Genomic DNA, 24,091 nt, shown 5'->3' with positions numbered 1-24,091 from the left:
GGGACAAATCTTAAAGAAGAAAAACAATTGAGAAAAGGCTGGGATTCACTTTGCTTAAGAGTGCCTAAGACATTACCATAGTACTGTGGTAATTTTATGTATTGCATTGTACTGCTGCCACAAAAAAAACCATGACATATGTGAGTGATGATAAACCTGATTCTGGTATGAGTATCTTGTGGACTGAGAGTGGGAAGGGGGCAGGGAGAGGGGAATCATGGTGGGGAAGGGAGAGGGGAGGGAGCGGCAAGCACAAGAGGGACACTCTGTAATGTAACTCTCATCGATTTTTCCCATCCCTCTAAGCTTCCTATCTCTCTCACAAAGATGTGAAGGTTTTGAAGACCTAAATGTCTGCGAGTCTCAAGCAGGAACTGGAGGCCTAATGTCTGAGTTAAGGGGTCAAGGATTAGAGCCCTGGAGGCAGCCTGTCCTGGGATGGATTGATTGATTGAGAGAGAGTGAGAGAGAGAGAAAGGGGCTTGTTTTGCTCGTCTTCTTAGCGTTGTTGCTTGTGTTGCACTGCAGAACATTGCTATGTTGGCACCCGAATGTGTGGCAACACTTGTGGGCTGCCCCAGCAAATCCTTAGGATTGCAGGTTGTTAATCCCCTTGTTCATCCTCAATCTAATCACCTCACCTTAAGTTGCCAAAAGGGAAGTGACTAAATTTATGATCAGCAAATTTCATATTTGTAAATAATGTGTTCATCACTGTAGCTTAATCAAGTATGACCCACCAAAAACTATAATTAACCCCTTGAACTACAGTAAAGCTCTGATGATTATCAAGCAGCTGCTTTCATTGTTAAAGCAAAGCCTCACTTTGAATTGATACAACCTGGCTGTATTCACTTCAGCAGGGAACCCACTGCTAATACTGATTTCATAGCACCTTTAACACAGCGTACATGCCTCGTAAAAAACAATTTTTCAAAACACATCAAACAAAAATTGATGATGAACCATACAAGACATTGGGAGCACATATGCTAAAAAATAACCCAGTTGTGAAAGGAGGAGTGCTGGGCATAGGGCTAGCAAACCCAGAGATACAGAAACGCCAACAGATGCTCCAACGACCTTATCCTTGGAAGAGGAAAGGTTCTTCACCTACAAGACGCATCATGCTGTGGGGTAAAAGCAGAAGCCACAGAGCCGATCAATCTTCCAAAGGCCCACGTCAGAAGACTCTGGCGAGGCGCTGTCAATAGGACTATGTCCTAGTAGGGGTGATGGGCTTAAGAGGTAGTGTGCTAAAAATAATGAAGTATTATACTGAAAAATTCCAGCTTTGCTTTGAGCTTTAATGCACTGAGAATCTGTAGTATTATCAGCTTAGGTATATTTTTAAACAAAGAGATATGGGTTGTGCATCGTTGAAGCAGACACCATGTAACACCTGTTGATGGCGGTGCATATGTTGTTCATGTTGGCCTCTCGCAGTACGCTGGTGTTAGTGTGTCGGTCCTTCAAGATAATCCTCAAAATCCTTCTTGGTAAATTTGGCACAGTGCAGTAACTCACCGAGACTCCTCAGACAGCATTTTCCAAACCCGCCACCTTTAAAAGCTGGACCATCTACAGGACACACTGCAGTAACTCACCGAGACTCCTCAGACAGCATCTCCCAAACCCACCACCTCTACCAGTCATAGCAGCCACAGGACCCTCGACAGTAACTCACCGAGACACCTCAGACAGACCTTCCAAACACACCTTTACCAGTTGGAAGGACAAGAGCAGCAAAAACACGAGGCATACCACCCCTAAGCCACACATCATCCTCCTCTAAAGTACATTGTCATCCCTTCAGATTTTTGCTGGTTAAAAGCAGGAGAAATATTAGCAGAAGAGATTCTGTTGATGCTGGCAGTCCAGAGTAATACATACAAAATGCTGCAGGAAGCATCTATGGAGAGGAGATCCTTCATATGGACATTGAAAAATGCTTTCCCACTGATAAATTTTTGTGCAAGCAATAAACATAAGACATAAAATTGTGCTTAATTTTCAGAATAGAACATTTACCTTTACTGATCCAATTCCTTTGGGCAAGGGAGGCACCATCAGTGACCTGATGGTGATAAAAACCATGAGAGTGTGGATGAAAAAAACAAAAAGCTGCCAAACAAAAGGGAAACCCGAACCAAGGTATAAATACTGCAGTTAATGTTGTGATTATGAGCAAAACCACCCGCTGCGTTTCAGAGTATCCACACAGTCTGCTACACGATAAAATCTAGTCTCAACTTCCAAAACTTTTTAAATGTCAAAGAAAAAAAGAATAAGGAAGACCAGCAGTGCATTGGTAATCGCACGGAACTGTAGATGCACCCCTGGCGAAGAGCCTTACAGTAGAGTCCTGCAGAAAGAACTCCATTGAATACATCAATTTTATAGCAAGAGGTTTGCTACTAACAACTGACCTAATGTCCTCATCGAGGCAGCAGCAGCAGAAAGGTCAAGCAGTTTCAAGTTCCTGGGTGTCAACAGCTCTAAAGATCTATCCTGGGTCCAACATATCAATGCAAGGCACCATAGCAGCTATATTTTATTTGGAGTTTGAGGAGACTCATTTTGTTCACAAAGACCCTTTCAAATTTCTACAGATGTACTGCAGAAAGCATTGTAATTGATTGCATCAGCATCTGGTATGAAGGGACCACTACAAAGGATTCAGTAAAAGCTGCATAAAGTTGTAAACTCAGCCAGCTCTAGCATAGGCACTACCCTCCCCAGCATCAAGGACATCTTCAAAAGGCGATGCCTCAAAAAGGCGGCATCATTAAGGACCCCCATCATCCAGGACATGTCCTCTTCTCAGTGCTACCATTAAGGAGGTTGTACAGGAGCCTGAAAACACACATTCAACATTTTAAGAAACAGCTTCCTCCCTTCCACCATTCTGAATGGACAATGAACATTACCTCAATATTTTTTTACACTAGTTTTTATATTTTTAATACGTCATATGGTAATTTATCTTTTATTATGTATTGCCCTCTACTGCTGTGACAAAACAAATTTCACGACATATGCCAGTGATATTAAACCTGATTCTCATTCAATGTGATGGTGTACATGGTGATCCAGTTCTCGACATCCTGCTTATTACATTTTGACTGAGAATTTTACAGGAAGGATAGTGTAATTGCCAACAGTGCAAATATGCAACTCCTTTCCTTGAGCAATGTAGTCCAAAAGTTGAGGCTACCCCCACTCCCCCCAACCCGGATAAATACATTAAATGACTAAAACTGACTAACTGACAAAGTGGAGAAAAGATTCACAAGGATATTAATGGAACTGAAGGCTTGAGTTAGACCTTAAGATATAAAAGCAGAATTAGGCCATTCAGCCCATTGAGTCTGATTATTATCCCATTCTCCTGCGTTCTTTCCGTAAACTTTGACATCCTGACTAATCAAGAACCTATCAATCTCCACTTTAAATATATCCAATGACTTGGGCGTCTGTGAAAATAAATTCTACAGATTCAACACCCTCTGACTAAAGAAGTTCCTCATATCCATTCTGATTGGATGACCCTCTATTCTGAGAGTGTGCCCTCTAGTCCTAGGCTCCCCCCACTGCTGGAAACATCCACTCCACATTCACTCTATCTGGGCCTTTCAATAATTGATAGGTTTCAATGAGATTCCCCGCCCCCCACCCACCTTATTCCAGTGAGTACAGGTCCGAGCCAAACACTCCTGTTAACCCTTTAATTTCTGGGATCATTCTTGTGAGTCTTATCTGGACCTCCTCCAATGCCAGCACATCTTTTCTTAGATTAAGAGGACAAAATGCTCAAAATACTCCCCAAGTGCAGTCTGACAATGCTCTTATATTCTTGTTCTCTGAAAGTGAATGGAAACATCCCTTAATTTTATGCATGACAATTCAAATATTATCCACATTTGGGGCACCATGAGGTCAGTATTACAGCTCGGGGCATCGGAGGTTGAAGTTCAGTTGTGGCTTCCTCTGTAAGCAAGTTTGCATGTTGTGCATGTGTACATGTTGGATTCGTCCGGGTGCTTCGGTTTCGTCCCATAGCCCAAACAGGTGAATTGGCCCATGTAAATTGGCATGTGGTTAGGCTAAGATTGAATAGGTGGGCTGCTGAGCAGCACAGCTCAAGGGGCTGGAAGGGTCTATTCCACACTGCATCTTTAAATAAAAAAATTGTTGTCCACAGAGCAATGCTGGAACAAGTGCAGAAAGTTGCTCCCCTCACCCATAACAGACTGTTGACAATTAATAATATACCAGCACTTTGTTCATTTTTTTTTCCATCTCAAAGGTTGCTGTTTACACTGTTTCCAGTGAGCATGAAGGTAGTGGGACAAGTTGCTCTAGTGGTTACCCACCTTGATCCTTCAGCCTCACCTATGTAATTGCTGATTAAAATTATTAAGAAAGAAGTTGGTACTGCTCTCCTTAAAGCAATGAAGTTAAGATGGCATTGAAAGAAAGAAAAGGATTTTCAAGTCTCACAGAAGTCAAGCAAATGGAGGATATACAGGTATAATAAATGACAGAGCCGTGCAGAATGATGACTTTTAAAAATCAAAGTACATTTATATATTTTGCTTGTAGTTCTTGTATTAGGACTAAATCCCAAGTACAATATGAGGCTGTGCATCTTTAACTGATAGTCACGTGTGGCATGGCAGTGTAGTGGTTAGCATAATGCTTTGCAGTGCCCGCAATCGGGGTTCAGTTTCTGTCACCGTCTGCAGGTTTTCCATTTGACCGCATGGTGTTGCAGTTTTCTTTCACATTCCAAAGATGTATGGGTTAGAGTTAGCAAGTTGTGTGCATGCTATGTTGTTGCTGGAAGCATGGTTACACTTGCAGGCTGCCCCTAGCACAATTCTTGGATTGATTTGGTCATTGACACAAATGACGCATTTCACTACATGTTTTGATGTACATGTGACAAATAAAGTTAATCTAATCTTTAATCAACTATCACTGCTAGTGGGCACAACACAAAAACATTTGAAGAGCTTTTCAGGGCTTCGAGTCAAGGTGGGAGGAGTGCAGTGAACCTTCTTCAGTCAAATAGAACAGTACAGCACAGTACAGGCCCTCCGGCCCACAATGTCGTGCCAACCCTTAAACGCTGCCTCCCATATAACCCCCTACCTTAAATACCTCCATATACCTGTCTAGTAGTCAGGTCAAAGATCTTAGAGTTTAATTGAATTGAATTGACTTTATTACTTACATTCTTCAAAAACACAAGGTGTAAAAATCTTTACGTTACGTCTTTGTTCAAATGTGCAATTACAGTAATTTATAATAAACATTATGTACAACAGGATAGTCAATTTAACATAGAAATACAGTAGCGTCAGCATGAATTAATCAGTCTGATGGCCTGGTGGAAGAAGCTGTCCCTGAGCCTGCTGGTCCTGGCTTTTATGCTGTGGTACCGTTTCCCAGATGGTAGCAGCTGTAACAGTTTGTGGTTGGGGTGACTCGGGTCTCCAATGATCCTTCGAGCCCTTTTTACAGACTAGTCTTTGTAAATGTCCTGAATAGTGGGAAGTTCACATCTACAGATGCGCTGGGCTGTCCGCACCATTCTCTGCAGAATGGTGATTAAGGGAAGTACAGTTCCCATACCAGGCAGTGATGCAGCCAGTCAGGATGCTCTCAATCGTGAATTGTCCTTCAACCATACACACAAATACAGCCAAATGAAACAGTGTTCCTCTGGGGCCAAGGGAATGTCAGAGGCAATGTTTTCTTTTTAAACTCACAATACCATGAGGGTGCATGGAATGATCTACCTGGGGAGGTGGTAGAAGCAAAAACATCAGGGATTTTTAAGAGATGCTTAGATGGGCCATGAAAATGGAGGGTTATGGACATTGTGTAGGCAGAAGGGATTAGTTGGCTGATTGGTTACTAATTTAATTGGTTTGGCACAACACTGTGGGCTGAAGGGCCTGTTCCTGTGCTGTATTGTTCTAAATTCTGTGTTCGAAGATTGAACTGCGATTATTAGATTAGATTAGATTCAACTTGGTCATTGTGCCGAGTACAGACACAAGGCCAATGAAATGCAGTTAGTATCTGTCCAGAAATGCAAAGAATAGTGTTATTTACAAAATAACTGTGAATAAAAAGTAAGTGCTACAGCACACAAATATAAAAGTACTGAGACAGTACAATATGGGTGCAATATTGCTTAGCGCTGTGATGTGAGGTTCAGCAGGGTCACAGCTTCGGGGAAGAAGCTCTTCCTGTGCCTGCTGGTGCAGGAGCGGAGGCTCCTGTAGCGCCTACCGGATGGGAGGAGAGTAAAAAAACCCATGGTTAATGTGAGATGCATCCTTGATGATGCTTTTCACCCTGCCCAGGCAGCGTTTATGGTAGATGTTCTCAACAGTGGGCAATTGGGTGCCGATAATCCGCTGGGCAGTTTTCACCACACGCTGGACTGCTTTGCGGTCCGATACGGGACAATTGCCATACCACACTGAGATGCAGTTGGTCAGTATGCTCTCAATGGTACAGCGGTAAAAGTCCGTCAGTATCCTGGGACAGAGGTGAGCTTTCTTGATGTTCCGCAGGAAATAAAGGCGCTGTTGCGTCTTTTTGATCAGGATGGAGGAGGTCAGGGACCAGGTGAGATCCTCAGAAATGTGAACACCAAGGAATTTGAAGCTTGATACATGCTCCACTACAGCTCCGTTGATATAGATGGGGACGTGAGTGTGGCTCCTAGCATGCCTGAAGTCCACAATGATCTCCTTGGTTTTCTGGGTGTTAAGAGCCAGGTTGTTGTCGGCACACCACACGGCCAGGTGCTGGACCTCGTCCCTGTCGGCAGTCTCGTCATCCCCTCTGATCAGGCCAACCACCGTGGTGTCGTCTGCAAACTTGATTATGGAGTTAGAACCATGTACAGGAACGCAGTCATAGGTGAAAAGGGAGTACAGAAGAGGGCTCAGCACACAGCCTTGAGGCACGCCGGTGTTCAGGGTGAGAGTGGAGGAGGAGAGGTTGTCTAATGTCTGTTAGTCAGAAAATCCAACGTCCAATTGCAGAGGGATGAGCTGATACCAAGCTGGCGAAGTTCGGCAATCAGCTCAGAGGGGATCACACTATTGAATGCTGAACTAAAGTCAATGAACAGCATTCTGACATAAGAGTTGGGGCTGTCCAGGTGGGTCAGGGCAGAGCCGCGGAGATGGCGTCCTCTGTTGACCTGTTGATGCGATAGGCAAATTGATGGGGGTCCAGGGTAGTGGGCAGACAGGATTTCAGATGTGATAGAACCAGTCTCTCAAAGCACTTTACAATGATGGGGGTGAGAGCAACCGGATGGAAGTCCAGCACTTTGAAAACCCAACCGGAGAGAAGTTGCAACAATGATGAGGGTCTTTAGTGGATGCTGTATTCTATGGCAGCACTAGGTGAATGGGTCCTTAAGGATGTCATAACCAAGGGGTGGGGGGTGGTAGTGGTGATAAGCTCCCTCTACCTATTAAATGCTCTCAATGCCATGCATCTCAAACAGCCTCTGACATCCAAGTGCATCCCCTGGCCCCTCACATGTGGCTTAGCTACCAAGCCCGGTGGGACAGTTTCTTCTGACAGGAGAAAGGGTGAAGGTGGACTGCTGGCTCCTTAATACCAGTCACTGGGTAGATGGGGCTCATCAGCCGTGATTGGCAGCTCATCTAGAAGGAAAACTCAGATCTCAAACCACCACTACAGCAGCTATACCCAACTACCGGGTAAGGCTTCATGAGTAAGCCCTGAGGAAAGATCCAGAGCTGGAGTCCCTAAGGCAGTCCTACGTTGAGTTCAACGCTAACTGACAACTCCAGTGGCACCGCTGGTGTCAAAATGTATCAGTCTCTGCCGTTCCTTTAGCTCTATCAGCTGTGTGGAGATGGAGAGCCTGCTGCATGGATAACCTTGCTCTCCGTATCATAGTGCCCTGGCTTGCGTATCGACAAACAGCACTGTACCAACAAATGTAGACAGCCAGCACACAACGTCCATGGTTGATCCTGACTAACAGAGGGCCCACTGACTGGGTGAAGAGCCTAGTGAAACAGCAGAAGGACACACCCTTTACTGGAATTTGCAAACTCACTAGATAGGAGTGAAAGTAAAACTGCATTCTGAATGCACTACAGTTCACTGGAATACCAGTGTACTATTGATAATATTCCATGCAATGTTGAAGCAGGATATTTTAGAGCCATTTAATTAAGTCACAAAGTACTGTTTCACACTAATCATAAATTGCAAACATCAGTACATTCCAGTACAGACCCTTTGGCCCACGATGTTGTCCTGATCTTTTAATCTACTCCATCAATCTAACCTTTCCCTCCAACATAACCCTCCATTTTTCTACCATACATATGCCTAACCAAGAGTCTCTTAAATGTCCCCAGTACTTCTGCCTCCATCATCACCCCTGGCAGTGCATTCCACACTGTGTAAAGAACTCTCTATCCCCACCCACCCCCCCCCCAACTTTCCACCCTGGGAAAAAGTCTCTGGCTGTCCACTCTATTACTGCTCCATCAAAAACTCTGACAAACTTCCGTGGATGCAGAATGGAGAGTATCCTAACTGGTTTCATCACAGCCTCGTAAGGAAACAGCGATGCCCAGGAATGGAAAGTAGCAAATACAGTCCTAGTCCAGTCCATCACAGGCAATACCTTCCCCACCTTTGAGCATATTCACATGGAGAGTTGCCTCAAAATAGCAGCACCCATCACTATAGACCGCACCACCTCCCATCCAGGCCATGCTCTCTCCTCACCACCACCATCGGGCAGGAGGTACAGAAGCTTTAGGTCTCACACAACCAGGTTCAACCATTAGGCTCCTGAAATGGCATGGATAACTTCACTCACCTCAACACCGAGCTGATTCTACGACCTACAGACTCACTTTCAAGGACTCATTACAACTTGTTCTCATTATTCTTCTTCATTTGCACAACTTTTGCACTTTTGGCATTTGCCAATGTTTATGTAGCTTTTGTTAATAATTTTATTTTTGTAAAGTATAGTAAAATTTTCATAAATTTGTATTTGTTTAGTTTCCTGTAACTGCCTACAAGAAAATGAATCTCAAGGTAGCTCATGGTAACATATATATACTTTGATAATAAATTTATTTTGAACTCTTCATCCTTTTGACAGGCAGCTCAAAGACTGGGAAAAATAAGCCTGTATGATCTCTATTCAAAAATGCAGTAACCAAGTCCACAAATAGGAACACAAGAGGAAGTGATTCTGCCATTCAGAGGCAAATGGTATCTCACGTTGCTTTATTTTAATTTTGCCTATCAAGAGTTGTGTAATTTTCAGTGAACCTACCAACTCCTCCAGTACTGATCTGGAAGGAGGGTTGTAGTCTCAATTAACTATTCATAATCCTATTCATATCTAATAGATGCTTGGATGCCTTCCAAGTCCAACTTAATCAGTCAGCAAGTTTCCATGTGGCCAGGACTGTCCGTACCCAAAATGAAGATAATATTTATCTTTTTCTACCAACACAGGTCTGGGAAACAACTGGACCAATTCAGAAACTTGCTCTTCAGTCATCCCAAACCTCTCACACTTACCAGAGAATCCACTACACGTCCCTTCCTTCCTTTGACTTTGAACGACATCAAAACATCCCCAAAAATCTTGAACATCTGTAGTCCACAGAGTGAGACCCTGCTTGGCTTCCCACACTGACAGTTCCAGAGAAACTATGACCTCCAAGCCTGTTCTGCTGCCGAGGCCTGAATTACAGTTGAAGGTCACAAGACAGTCTCCACAGTTGGACGGCATCTGTAGCAAATTTCAGCAGCAACAGTAACGAAAAATGGTGGAGAGATAGCAACAACCATTATTTGATTCAAACATTCCACAAAACCTAATTAGCGTCCATTTTCTTTCCAGCAGGATCGTTAAGGGAAGTGATACGAGACATTAATAGGAAATCAAATAGAAAGTTGAAGCAGCTGCCGGGACTGGTTCACCTTAAGAAAAGTAAATACAGAGTACTTCACTTCCTTGTTTCAAACCCAGTTGCTTTTCTGGCCACTTCCTGCCTCGCAAGCCAATCGAATTCTATTGTATTTGCATACCACCAATCCAATGGAAACTTCAGCTATTTCAGTATCAGTGTTTGCTCACTGCAGTTAAACTGTTATTTGTGAAACAAGGAAATGACCAGCAATTTTAGCTATGTGGTAGAACACACAGTGAACGCTCAGTGATCGCACTCTGGTCCTAGAGTCTAGTCATAATGCATTGAAGCACCAGGTACAATCAGAATTGGAATTATCACTGATATGTCATGAAATTTGTTTTACAGCAGTACAGTGAGATTGGTGATCTCAGGTTGTCTGTTTGGCCAAGTCCCCATGACACTATTCCAAACAAAGTGATGCAGGTTTGAACCTGGAATTAGACCATAAGACCCAGCTGCAGAATTAGGCCATTCGGCCAATCAAATTTGCTTTGCCATTTCATCATGCCTGATGTATTATCCCTCTTAACCCCATTTTCCTGCATTCTCCCCTTACTAATTAAGACCAATCAACTTCCATTTTAAATCTACCCAAAGACTTGGCCCCCACAGACATCTGTGTCAATGAATTCCACAAATTCACCACCTTCAGGCTCAAGAAATTCCTTCTCATCTTTGATCTAAGGGGACGTCCTTCATTATTGGCTGTCCCCTCTGGTCCTAAACTCTCTCACTATAGGAAACATACTCTTCAAATCCACTGTCTTGGCCTCATTTTCAATATGTCTCAATGAGATCCCCCTTCATTCTTCCAAACTCCAGCGAATACAAGCCCAGAGCCATCAAATACTGCTCATTCATTACATGTGCCATTCACAGGATCATTCTCGTGAACTGCCTCTGAGTCGTCTCCAATGCCACCGGTTGGAAGAGAAACCAGAATCCATTTTCAGCACAAGCAAAAATTTGAAATCACCTCCCAAAAGATTCAAGCTGCTTGAATAATTAGAATCGGTAAAGACTTCAGAATTAGATTTATCATTACTGGCTTATACATCATGAAATCAGTGGATTTGCAGAAGAGAGCAAAGATATAAAATTATTATACCTTACTAAAATAAATAGTACAAATAAAGAGGAATAAGGAGGTAGTACTCAAAGGTTCATGGACCATTCCGAGATCTGATGGCTGAGGGGGAAAAGCTGTCCCTGAATCATTAAGTATGTGTCTTCAGACTTCTCCCCAATTGTATTCATGAGAAAAGGCCATGGCCTGAATGCTGTGCCAGATAAACTCATGTCAGGTTTGGACATCATGGAAAATGGTTCATGGAAATGACTTACAAATGAACCACAGTCTAACCAAATGACACAAACTAATACGAGGGAGCAATATTTAACCCAAGAGATTCCTCAGATGCTGGAAATCCAGAGCAACACACAAAATGCTGGAAGAACTCAACAGGTCAGGCAGCATCTGTGGAGAGGAATAAATAGTTGATGTTTCAGGCTGAGACCCTTCATCAGGGTCCAAAACATCAACTGCTTATTCCTCTTCATAGTCGCTGCCTGACTTGCTGAGGTCCAATCCTTAAACACTCATTCAGCATTTCCAAAGTACAAAGGCAGTGTGGCCCACAAGATCATCCTGTGTGTGTGGAAAAGTGGATGATGCATTTGGCAGTATGAAAGTAACTACACTGTTAATATTTAATTGACTGCAACATGTTTTATACAAGCTGTTTCTTTTTCCTGTTTATTCCAAATCCAAATACAGGTGTGGAGTTAAACACTTCTGCTATTGCTGGTGCTACATTATTGGTATATTTGTGAGCACTCTGTGTCCAATTCCTGCTACACACACAATTATCCAGCATTAAGTCTGACACTTCCCTGAAACACAATGGAAATTAAACAGGAGCCAACTTTCAAAGGTCACATTAACAATTTAATGTTTCCATGTGGAGACCTTTGCTAATCAGCTGACCAGAGAGCACCAACCTTCATCCTGAGAAGGTCACACAGTAGAAAACAGAAGTGTGAGAAGTGTGTCCTAAACAATTCTTTGTAAACACCCTTGTAAATTTTCTCTGCACTCTTTCAGTCTTATTCATATCTTTCCTGCAGGCAGATGTGTAGGTGACTAGAAACGCACACTATACCCCAAGTTTGACTATAGTCCATGTGTGGGTTGTCATATGCAACTTCAACATCCCAAGTCCTGTACTAAAAACAATGATTTCTGAAAGCTAATATGCCAAAAGCTCTCTTTATGAGCCTATCTACATGTCACATCGCTTTCAAGGAATCATGGATCTTGTATTCCCAGATCCCTATGTTCCAGCACACTCCTCGGTGCCCTTACCAAGAGGTGTAGATAGGGGAGACTGTCTTTTTCCAAGATGGAAATGTCAAATACAAGGACACAGCTGTAAGATAGGGTGGGGCATCAGGGTTGAGGGCAGAGTGTGCGTTTTAGGGACAGGGTGGAATTTAAAGTAGCTTGGGAGATGAACTTTTATTTAATTAGTACTCTAAGTACTGGGCACACACTGCCAGAGGAGGTGGTGGAGTTCTAAACAATAGTAATGTTTAGGAGGTATTTAGACAGGCACAAGAAGAGGTGGAACATTTAGTATCCTGAAAGGCCCTGTTCCTGTGCTGATCTATATTCTAAATGTGTTCATATGCAGCCACTTCTCATCTGCCTAAAAGGATAGTCACGCAAGATTCAATGGGAGCTTTCAAAAGGGGAACTGAGTAAATACTGAAGAGGATAAAGAACTGTACTGACTACTCCTCCAAAGGGCACAGGCACAACACATTCTCTGTCCATTATGTGCCACTAGATAAGACGATTGCCTTGAGTTTTCGACCTCACATTCAAAATACAAACAGGTTAGTAAATTCAAGATCAAGTTTATTGTTATCTGGCTATACACACATACAACCAAACAAAACCACGGTCCACTTCGCACCCACAAAAGGTATCACACACAGCACAAAAACCAATATATTACCTTAAATAGGGCAATAAAATATAATTCCAAATGCATGTAGTGTGGAACAAAGATAAACAAATTGCGGACATGCTCAGCTGGCGCTGGAAGAATGTGACATTTGCAGACTGCCCCAGCACATCCTTGCACTGTGTTGATCACAAACACAAACAACACACTTCACTGTATGTTTTGATGTGCATATGACAAATAAAGCTAATCTTTATCTTTATTCTACACTATGAAAGAGAATGATAGTCCACAGTAACATTCACATTTTCAGATACTTCAAAGTCCTTCAAAGTTAGTGAACTACTTTTCAATTATCATCACTATTGAAATAAAAATACAAAATGCTGGAAATACTCAGCATCTGTGGAAGGACAGAGTTAATGTTTCAGGTCTGCAATTCAGGGAGAGAATTATTTTAGTTTTACATAACATTATCTCCACAACCTGGCCTAGACCCAATAAACTATCATCCTCTCGCTTACAAGACAGAGGAATATAATTAGCCATACGGCCCATCGAGTCTGCGCCAACATTCTATCATGGCTGATTGAGTATTCCTCTGAACCTCATTCTCCTGCCTTCTCCCCATACCTTTTGACACCCTGACTAATCAAGAACCCATCAACCTCCCCTTTCAATCTACTCAATGACTTTGCCTCCACAACCGTTTGTAGCAATGAATTCCAGATTCATTACCCTCTGGCTACAGAAATTCTTCATCTCTGTTCTAATTGGCATTCTTCTATTCTGAGGCTGTGCTCTCTGGTCCTAGACTCTCCCACTATAGGGAGCACCCTATCTACATCCACTCTATCTAAGCTTTTCAATATTCAATAGGTTTCAATGAGATCCTCCATCATTCTTCTAAACTTGACTTGACTTAAACTACCACTACTTTATTATTTCGTACCGTCCCAACCATTCAACAGACGACGCCATTGCCATCACCCTCCACCTGGCCCTAACCCACCTGGACAAAAAAGACACGTACGTTTGAATGCTGTTCATAGACTTCAGTTCAGCATTCAACACAATCATTCCTCAGAAATTGATTGGAAATCTGAGCCTACTGGGCCTGAACACCTCCCTCTGCAACTGGATCCTTGACTTCCTGACTGGGAGACCTCAGTCAGTCTGGATTGGGAGCAGCATCTCCAACACCATCACACTGAGCACCAGGGTCCCCCAGGGCTGTGTGCTCAGTCCACTGCTGTTCACTCTGCTGACCCACAACTGTGCTGCAACACACAGCTTGAACCACATCAAGTTCGCCGATGACACAACCTTGGTGGGTCTCATCAGCAAGAACGATGAGTCAGCATACAGACAGGAGCTGCAGTGGCTAACGGACTGGTGCAGAGCCAACAATCTGTCTCTGAATGTGGACAAAACAAAAGAGATGGTTGTTGACTTCAGGAGGACACGGAACGACCACTCTCCACTGAACATCGACGACTCCTCCATAGAGATCCTTAAGAGCACCAAATTTCTTGGTGTTCACCTGGCGGAGAATCTCACCTGGTCCCTCAACACCAGCTGCATAGCAAAGAAAGCCCAGCAGCGTCTCTACTTTCTGCGAAGGCTGAGAAAAGTCCATCCCCCATCCTCACCACATTCTTCAGAGGTTGTATTGAGAGCATCCTGAGGACTGCACCACTGCCTGGTTCGGAAATTGCACCATCTCGGATTGCAAGACCCTGCAGCGGATAGTGAGGTCAGCTGAGAAGATCATCGGGGTCTCGCTTCCCGCCATTAGAAACATTTACACTACACACCTCATCCACAAAGCAAACAGCATTAAGATGGACCGCACGCACCCCTCATACAAACTCTTCTCCCTCCTGCCATCTGGCAAAAGGCACCAAAGTATTCAGGCTCTCACGACCAGACTACGTAACAGTTTCTTTCCCCAAGTCATCAGACTCCTCAATACCCAGAGCTTGGACTGACACCAACCTACTGCCCTCTACTGTGCCTATTGTCTTGTTTATTATTTATTGTAATGCCTGCACTGTTTTGTGCACTTTATGCAGTCCTGGGTAGGACTGTAGTCTAGTGGAGTTTTGTGTTGTTTTACGTAGTTCAGTGTAATTTTTGTATTCTTCATGTAGCACCATGGCCCTGAAAAACGTTGTCTTGTTTTTACTGTGTACTGTACCAGCAGTTATGGTCGAAATGACAATAAAAATTGACTTGACTTGACCAAATCCAAATGCTCATGTTAATCCTTTCATTCTTGGGACCATTATTGTGAACCTCCTCTGGACCCTCTCCAATGCCAGTACATCCTTTCATAGACACAGGGCCCAAAACTGCTCACAATACTCCAAGTGTGGTCTGACCAATGCCTCACAAGGCCTCAGCATTACATCCCTGCTCTTAGCATTCATTTTACCCTCCTTATCACCGACTCAACCGACAAGTTAAACCTTAGGGAATCCTGCACATAGACTCCAAAGTCCCTTTACATCCTCTAAATGTCAGCAAATACCAGCTGAACCTGTCTGACATTTCCTTGAGACAACACCCATTCGAGATAACTACCTCTGGAAATACCACCTCTAAACAGATTTATTTAGAGACACAGCACAAAATAAGCCCTTCCAGCACAACAAACTGCACTGCCCTGCAACACCCCTAGCCTAATCACAGAACAATTTACAAATGACCAATTACCCTACTTAGCAGTACATCTTTGGACTGGGAGAGGAAATCAGAGCACCCGGAGGAAACCCATGTCATTCACGGGAATTATGTACAAACCCTTACAGATGGCACCAGAATTGACGCACTAGCCACTACACTACCATGGTGACCAGAAGATCCTTCCTTAAAAGAGGGAGACATTTTTAAAATTCTCATTTTCAGCATCTTGGCATTGGTGGCGAGGCCAGAATTTATTCATCCCAACCTGCTCTTCAAAAGACGGTGTTAAGCTATCTTTCTACATTGCTCCCACAGTAACACAAGAAATAGGAGCAGGAGTAGACCATTTTGCCCATCAAGTGTGCTGTCATTCAGTAAGATCATGGCTAAGATCCAATTCTGTTAGGTAGGGAGGAAGTTCTGGTTTTCCAGATGTGGTTTCACCATGTCTCTGAACTGAGGTTTAAGATCTTTACTTTTGCCTTTAATAAATTCTAACATTCTCTTGGCTTTCCAATCCCTTACTGATCCACACACAGGCCCTTTGACAGGTAGAAACATAGAAAACCTACAGCACAATACAGGCCCTTCGGCCCACAATACTGTGTTGAACATGTACTTACTTTAGAAATTACCTAGGGTTACCCAAAGCCCTCTATTTTCCTAAGCTCCATGTACCTATCCAGGAGTCTCTTAAAAGACCCTATTGTTTCACTACCATCGCCGGCAGCCCATTCCACACACTCAGCGCTTTCTGCATAAAGCCCTGACATCTCCTCTGTACCTATTTCCAAGCACCTTAAAACTGCGCCCTCTCATGTTAGCCATTTCAGCCCTGGGGAAAAGCCTGTAAAATATTCAGTCAAACTGGACCAGGTCATTATGTATGCCCCATGAGACTTCTACTCTTCTTCACACCCAATTAAACATGCATTTTTATTCCCTTATTTTTGTCTTTATCCACTTTCCCCTTAAAATACAAACAACACAGATTAGAGGTAGGCCAATAACTTTCTTAAGCCCGCGTCACAACTTAATAAGATCACAGCTGATCTGACTGTAACCTGAATTCCTCATTCCATCCGACGGGAACCTGTCACACCACCCCCACCCCCACACATGCACACACTCTCCCTCCTGGATAGTCTGCCTGCTTCCTTCATAATATTCACACAGTTTCCACAACCCTTTGAGGAAAAGAGTTCCAAAGACACAGAACTCTGAGGGAAACATGTCTCGTATCTCAAATATGTGACTCATTTTTAATTTATTGTCATTATTTAGAGATACAGCACAGAACAGGCCCTTCCAGCCCTTTGAGCTGTTTCATCCAGCAACCCACCAATTTAACCTGAGCCTAATCACAGGACAATTTACAATGACCAATTAAGCTACAAACCAATACATCTTTGAACTGGGGGGGGAAACTGAAGCATCCTCTCATGCATTCACGGGGAGGACAAACAGACTCCTTACAGATGATATTGGAACTGAACTCCAAATTGACACCCTAACCCTTACAACCACGATGGTGCCCAAACAGGGAATCCTTGCACAGGATTTTCCTACAAGAGGAAACATCCTTTCTGTCTGTACTCCATCAAAAACTATCAGGATCTAATGTAACTGAGTCTCACGGTTTAGAAAACAGGCTCAGCAGTATGCCAATCCACAGTGATCATCAAGTGCCCATCTATACCAGTACACAGTGATCGTCAAGTGCCCATTTATATCAGTACACAGTGATCATCAAGTGCCTATTTATACCAGTCTCACTTCTCACCACTCAGGCCATGGCCATCTATGCCACGGTAATACAAGTACACCTCTAAGTGTCACACATCAAAGTTGCTGGTGCACGCAGCAGGCCAAGCAGCATCTATAGGAAGAGGCACAGTCGACGTTTCAGGCCGAGACCCTTCGTCCTGGCTTATTTAGAGCAAGAGACCATTGCCAAACCATAGCATCAGTCACGTGCAACTGTGTGACCCTTAGACACTACACCATGCTCAAAGCAAACTGTTTTTAAAATAGCATCAGTTGTGTGTGCTTGTGGTATGTTATCCATTTGGACCAGTGGACGCCAATTCAAAACAGTGGTTTTTGATTTTTTTTTAAATTTTGACTTTGAAAAAATTTGAGACCCTTGCCATGATGGCACGCAAAGATTTGACTTTAGCCAAAAAATTATCCTAGGTGCCTTCACCGGTTTTATTAATTTACAGTCAATCAAAAGAACATGGCAGCATTCACTGGATTAATTCCTCCGTCTTTAACAATTAGGAACTAATACAGTTTTATAGTAGTATTGGTAGTGTTCCAATTTGTTCTGTATTTCATTTAAATACAAAATTTGTTACTCAGCTAAATGGTAGTTTGTCTTTTTTATACCATTTTGACTATTTCCATGAAACTTCAGCTAATTAGGGCAAACACTTAATTGGGCCAAAATGTATTGGTCCCCAGGTGCCCCAAATAACCGGAATCGACTGTACTTAAATCAGAGTACAAGCTGCCACCCTCCCACCCCATGGGTAATGAACTGGTTCCATTTTTACAGATTAGTCAGAAAAGACAAAAAATCAATATGATAACCACACCTCCACAGCTGAGAGAACTAGTTCTGCTGCTCATAACAACAGGCGTCTGCATGCCAGATTTTTGAATTTAATATTATGGAAGTACATATGCCTGTATTAGTATCCAGAAGTCAGGCATTTGCAACCCAGGGACAGCCAATACAATTCTCTTCAGGCAGTGTGTTACAGATTTTAAATCATTCTTTCAAGGGAAAACTTTTCATTACTCTTAATTTATGCCCCTCATACTTGATACCCTATCAGATTTCCCCTTGGCTGTCTCTTCAAAGGAAACAGACCAGGAGTGTCCAACCTGGGGTCTACAGGCCCCTTGGTTAATGGGCAGGGGTCCATGGCATAAACAAAGGTTGGGAACTGCCGAAACCAGCCAAGTCTCTCTGATCACATTTCGTCGCTGAAACGCTGCAGCCTAGGTAACATACCAATGAATCTCTTCAGTGCAATCAGATCCTTCCTATAATGTGGCAACTAGAAATGCACACTACCCCCATCTGTGGCTTAACTAATACTTTATATAGCTGGACCACATCTTCCTGCCCTTGTATTCTGAATGCATGTTAGCAGGCAAGTAAGCCCTGTGCCTTCTTAACCACTATCTACCTGCATTTCCATTTTAGTAGCTCTTGGCTATTTGTACCTCAGTACTTCCTATGATCCTACCATTCATTTTACACATTTTTCTCTCCGCAAAACGTACCACCACATTTTTTCAGGAATAAATTCCATCTGCAATATCTCTACCCATTGTACCAATCCATCAATAATGTTCAATAGCCAAAGACTTCCCACTTAATCAACACCACCAATTTCATGTCTTCAAGAACTTAATAATCATACCTCAGACATTCAAATCCAAGTTGTTAATGCCTAAAACAAACTGCAAGTGTCTTGTGCTATAGCACACTACCAGCCACAGGTTTCCAATGGACCATCACCTTCTCACCCATCACCAGGACGATTCTTGACCCAGATTATCAACTTCCATGAGCTTCAACATTTTTGATCAGTCTCCCATTTGAAGAGCAACACACTAAAACTACTAGAGGAACCCAACAGGGCAGACGGTGTCTATGGCTGGGGTTTCCAACGTGGACCCACGGACCTCTTGGTTAATGAAAAGGGTCCATTGCATTAAAAAGTTTGGGAACCCCCTGATTTATGGAGAGCAATAAAGAGCTGAGATTTTGGGCTGAGACACATCATCAGTACTCAGTACAAAATTCAACAACCAATTCTTCTCCACAGATGCTGCCTGACCTGCTGAGTTCCTTCAGCATTTTGTGTGTGTTGCTCTGGATTCCCAGCTGCTCATGTTTCTCTTTTGAAAAGCGGATGACGACCAAGCACAGGAGGCTCCCACCAACTTGTATACCAGCAGCAAATGAAACGGTCATTGGATGATAAACCTGGTCAGTTTACTTGAGGGAATAAATAATGTGTACATCACTAAAATCTGTTTATCAGCAAAATAGTGCCATGGGATCTTTTAGAACAGAACAGTACTGCAAGCAGTACTACTACAGGACAGAACAGTATGGTTGCATGCCATCCTTTGTACCTACTCTAAGATCAGTGTAACCCTTCACTCCCACATAGCCCTCCATTTTTCTACCATCCATGAGCCTATCCAACAGTCTCTTAAATGTCTCTAATGTATCTGCGGTGCATTCTATGTACCCACCATGTAAAAAAACTCTCTCTGACAGCCCTCCCACACTTTCCTCCAATCACCTTAAAATCATGCCCCTCATATTAGCTATTTCCACCTGGGGTAAATGCCTGACTGTTCCCTCTATCTTTGTCTCTTAGAGCAGGTGGGGCCTTAGTTTAAAACCTCATCTGAAAGAGTGTACCTTTAACGGTGCAGCAGCTATTCTGTAATCTTTTGGGATCTTATTCTAGAGCAGGGGATCCCAACCTTCTTTATGGCATGGCCCAATACCATTAAGCAAGGGGTCCATGGAGTCCTGCTCTGGAGTCAGATTTGAATGTACTACCCTAGAAAGTTCCTCAGTCAGCTCAAAATTAATGCACAAAATTAGCGACAGAGATTAAGAAAAAATTTAGGTCTCAGCAGGACAAAGGATGAAATATGTAACTATAATGGAACAGGGACAGATGATATTCCACATGGACAAATGCAAAATACCGTAACAGCAAGAATCTGCAAAATCCTCTATAAATAGGGCCCAATAGCCAGATCACATCTACAACAGATCTATTAGTGCTTGTAGAATCAGCAGGTCCAAGCATACCACAGCAACACATAAAATACTCTATACACAGCAAAAGCTATCGAGTATATGGATTGGAATAGAAAGTGTTCACACTCTGGTTGGAGGAACAACACTGTACATTCTGTCTGGGCAGCCTCCAACCTGATGGATGGCATGATCATCAATTTCTCGAACTTCTAGGAATGCCCCTGCCTCCCCACCCCCTTTTCCCCTCTTTCACCTATTCTCTTGGCCTGCCCATCGCCTCCCTCTGGTGCTCCTCCCCCCTCTTCTTTCTTCCAAGGTCTTCTGTCCTCTAATGATTCCTCCTTCTCTTGTCCTGTACCTCTGTCATCAATCAACTTCCCAGCTCTTTACTTCACCCCTCCCCCTCCTGGTTTCACCTATCACATTGGTTTCTCTCTCCCCTCCCCCACCTTTTAAATATACTCATCTTTTTCTCTCCAGTCCTGCTGAAGCGTCTCAGCCCAAAACATTAACTGTACTTTTTCCCATAGATGCTGACTGGCCTTCTGAGTTCCTCCAGCATTTTGTATGTTGCTTGGATTTCCAGCATCTGCAGATTTTCTCTTCTGTGTGAATTCATGCATTAACTTGTATTTATTCCAATATTTGTAACATAACGAAACACTACAGCAAGATCAAACTACATTTAAAACCAAACCCTGAGGAAAGACAGCCAAAAGCTTTATGAAGGAGGTGGAATGAATGAGTGTCTTTAGAGAAAAGAAAGATAATGAAGCTCAGGAAGGAAATACTAGAACTAAACACACAGCGACAATGGTGGAGCAGTGAAAATTAAAGATCAAATTGCCAGATAGAAAAGCAAAGATCTGAGAGGATTGAAGGGAATAACTGAGATCAAGTGCTTGACTGGTGGCTGGGGGAAATAGACAAGATCTTTAGACAAAAGAGCAGAAGTTGGACCAGCAAGTCCGCTCCACCAATCCATCATAACGGATTTATTACCCCCCCAACCCCATTCTCCTAGCTTTTCTCCATTACCTTTGGCACCCTGACTAATCACGAAGCTATCAACTTCCGCTTGAAATACACCCAATGACTTGACCTCTGTGACCACCTGTGGCAATGAATTCCTCAGATTCACAATCCTCTGGCTAAAGAAATTCCTCATCTCCATTCTAAATGGACATCCTTTTATTCTGAGGCTGTGCCTTCTGTGCCTGGACTCACCCACTGTTAACCCCACATGCACTCTACCTAGGCCTTTCAATATTCAGTAAATTTCAATATTGAAGACCAAAACCATATTGGAACTTGAAATTTCAGACAGTGACCAGAGGGAGAGGGAAAGGGCTGAGAGGGTGGTATAGAGGTTAGCGAAAACATGGAGCAAGGTGAATAAAACGGTGCCAATTAGGAAAAGGCAAAAGTAAATTAGATGAGTTCACATTTGGGGAGTCTGTGTCAAGCATATTGACTGTAGTGTGCCACAATAAAGCACGGAGATGGGATTCAGTAACAGGTACATTGGGGAATGGACGATACTACAGTAAGCTATATTTAAAAGCTATAATAACTTGGTAAAAGTGCACAGTACAATTCATTCCTCAATGAGTAATCATGGTGGCTGCATCTTAGTTAAGTAAAAGAATAGATCAACTGTATGTTTGATGTTTAACCGAGATTGATGAGGCAAGATTTTTCTTTACCACACGAGTGGTAGGTGCTGGGAAAGTGGTAGAAACAGACACAACAGTGAAATTTAAGAAGCATTTCGACAAACACATGGACAGGGAGGGAATAGAGAGACCCATCACTCACAACATGCTGGAGGAACTCAGCAGGTCAGGCAGCATCCGTGGAAAAGATTGGTCGACGTTTCGGGCCGGAACCCTCGTCCTGACGAAGGGTTCCAGTGTGAGTGTTGCTTTGACCCCAGCATCTGCAGATTATTTTGTGTTATAGAGAGACCCATGAAGTCAGATGGGATTAGATTGGCATTGTGGAGGGCACAGACTTGATGTGTTAAAAGGACCTGCCCCTGTGTATGTTTATTTATTTATTTATTATTTAAAGCTACTGTGCAGAATAGGCCCTCCAGGCCCAATCAGCCTAATCACAGGAGAATTTACAATGACCAATTACCCTATTAAACTGCACATCTTTGAGCTGTGGGGAGGAAAAATATAGCACAATGGCTAAGTTCAAGTAATGAGAATATGACTTATCACAACGTCAAGTTAAATATGAGTAAAGTATGGTCTAAAAGTTAAAATAAGAGCACTAATATTTAAGCTGTGAATGGTAGTCAGGGATTTGGAAATGATGGAATCACTGCCACATTGGTCTGAAAGAGAAAATGGTTGATGAAGAGCTCAATTCCTAATCCTCAAGTGACAACTACATTGGAGTTTTGGGAACAGCTATATTAATTCCATCACTTAAATCCAAGGAAAAGGCTGCCACCTAGCACACAACTTGCTGAACTGGTGAAAGTGCTGGAAATCCCAACTGCAGGTAAGCAGATCAGAGGAAAACCAAAGCACCCCCGAGACCTCTTTATGGGTGAATACAGCAGGTGGATTGAGTCAAAGGATAATCAGAGCAGGGCGAGTAGCCTTTTTTAAATTGAGATACACTGGCCAGCAACCCCAATTAATCCATAGCCTAATCACAGGACAATTTACAATGAACAATTAACATACCAACCAGTACTTATTTGGACTGTGGGAGCAAACCAAAGCCCCTGGAGGAAACCCATGCAGTCACGAGGAGAACGTACAAACAGCAGTGGGAATTGAGCCCACTGTTACTATAACATGTTGTGCTAACCACTATGCTACTGTGAAGCCCTTTCTGATTACTTTGGTGGTGGCAGCAGGTACTTTGTATATTAAAAAGATAACAGACTTTTCCTTTACAATGAATGTCTCCCTTTGACGGATGAGGGGTAAATACTTGTGCTTGTTTACCTGTAGCTACAACTCATCTAGTGTGAGGTGCTGTCCCATTCCAGCTAAATGATAAATCACTTCAAGATCTTTCAGCATTCACTGTGTGTGATATATGCTCAGGCTCCATAAGGTTGTCATAGCTGGTGGAGGGAGTGGGGCTACCCACTACCTAGTTCCCACTACCTACTGGCATGCATCTCAAATAGCCTCTGACAACCAAGTCCAGCTCCTGGTCTTCACTTAACTTGTGGCTTAGCTACCAAGCACAGAGAAACAGTTTAAACTGACAGGAGGAGGAGCTGTTAGTGCCTTCAAACCAGTTGCTTTGGGCAGATGGGGCTCATCAGCTATGGCTAACTGATAATTTTTGCGACATCATTGGTGCCAAACTGCATTGCACTCTGCTGTTCCTTTGAATACATCAACTGTGTGAAGAGGGATAGCTCTCCAAATCGTTCTGCCTTGATGGCAACAACGTAGACAAATGGGATGCAACATAGAAATCTACAGCACAATACAGGCCCTTCGTCCCACAATGCTGTGCCGAACATGTACTTCCTTTAGAAATTACCTAGTGTTACCCATAGCCCTCTATTTTTCTAAGCTCAATGTACCTATCCAGTGGTCTCTTAAAAGACCCTATCGTATCTGCCTCCA

General features: G+C 43.1%; 1 protein-coding gene across 5 annotated transcripts in view; it reads right to left on the bottom strand.

Annotated features, from left to right (window-relative positions):
• The window catches only part of usp47 (ubiquitin specific peptidase 47), a 227,780-nt gene that overhangs the window by 169,291 nt on the left and 34,398 nt on the right, over positions 1 to 24,091 (bottom strand). Inside the window, exon 1 of one of the 5 annotated variants that reach the window (XM_063061577.1) lies at positions 9,625 to 10,063. The exons of the other annotated variants lie outside the window; for them this stretch is intronic. Coding sequence (XP_062917647.1) covers positions 9,625 to 9,699 — 75 coding nt within the window. The 5' untranslated portion in view covers positions 9,700 to 10,063. Of the gene's footprint in view, positions 1 to 9,624; positions 10,064 to 24,091 lie in introns of those variants that run through there. 5 annotated transcript variants of the gene reach the window in all.

This window comes from Mobula hypostoma, chromosome 11 (assembly GCF_963921235.1).
Source record: "Mobula hypostoma chromosome 11, sMobHyp1.1, whole genome shotgun sequence".
In the NCBI taxonomy this organism is placed as follows: Eukaryota; Metazoa; Chordata; class Chondrichthyes; order Myliobatiformes; family Myliobatidae; genus Mobula; species Mobula hypostoma.
This window is presented reverse-complemented; position numbering and strand designations above follow the sequence as displayed.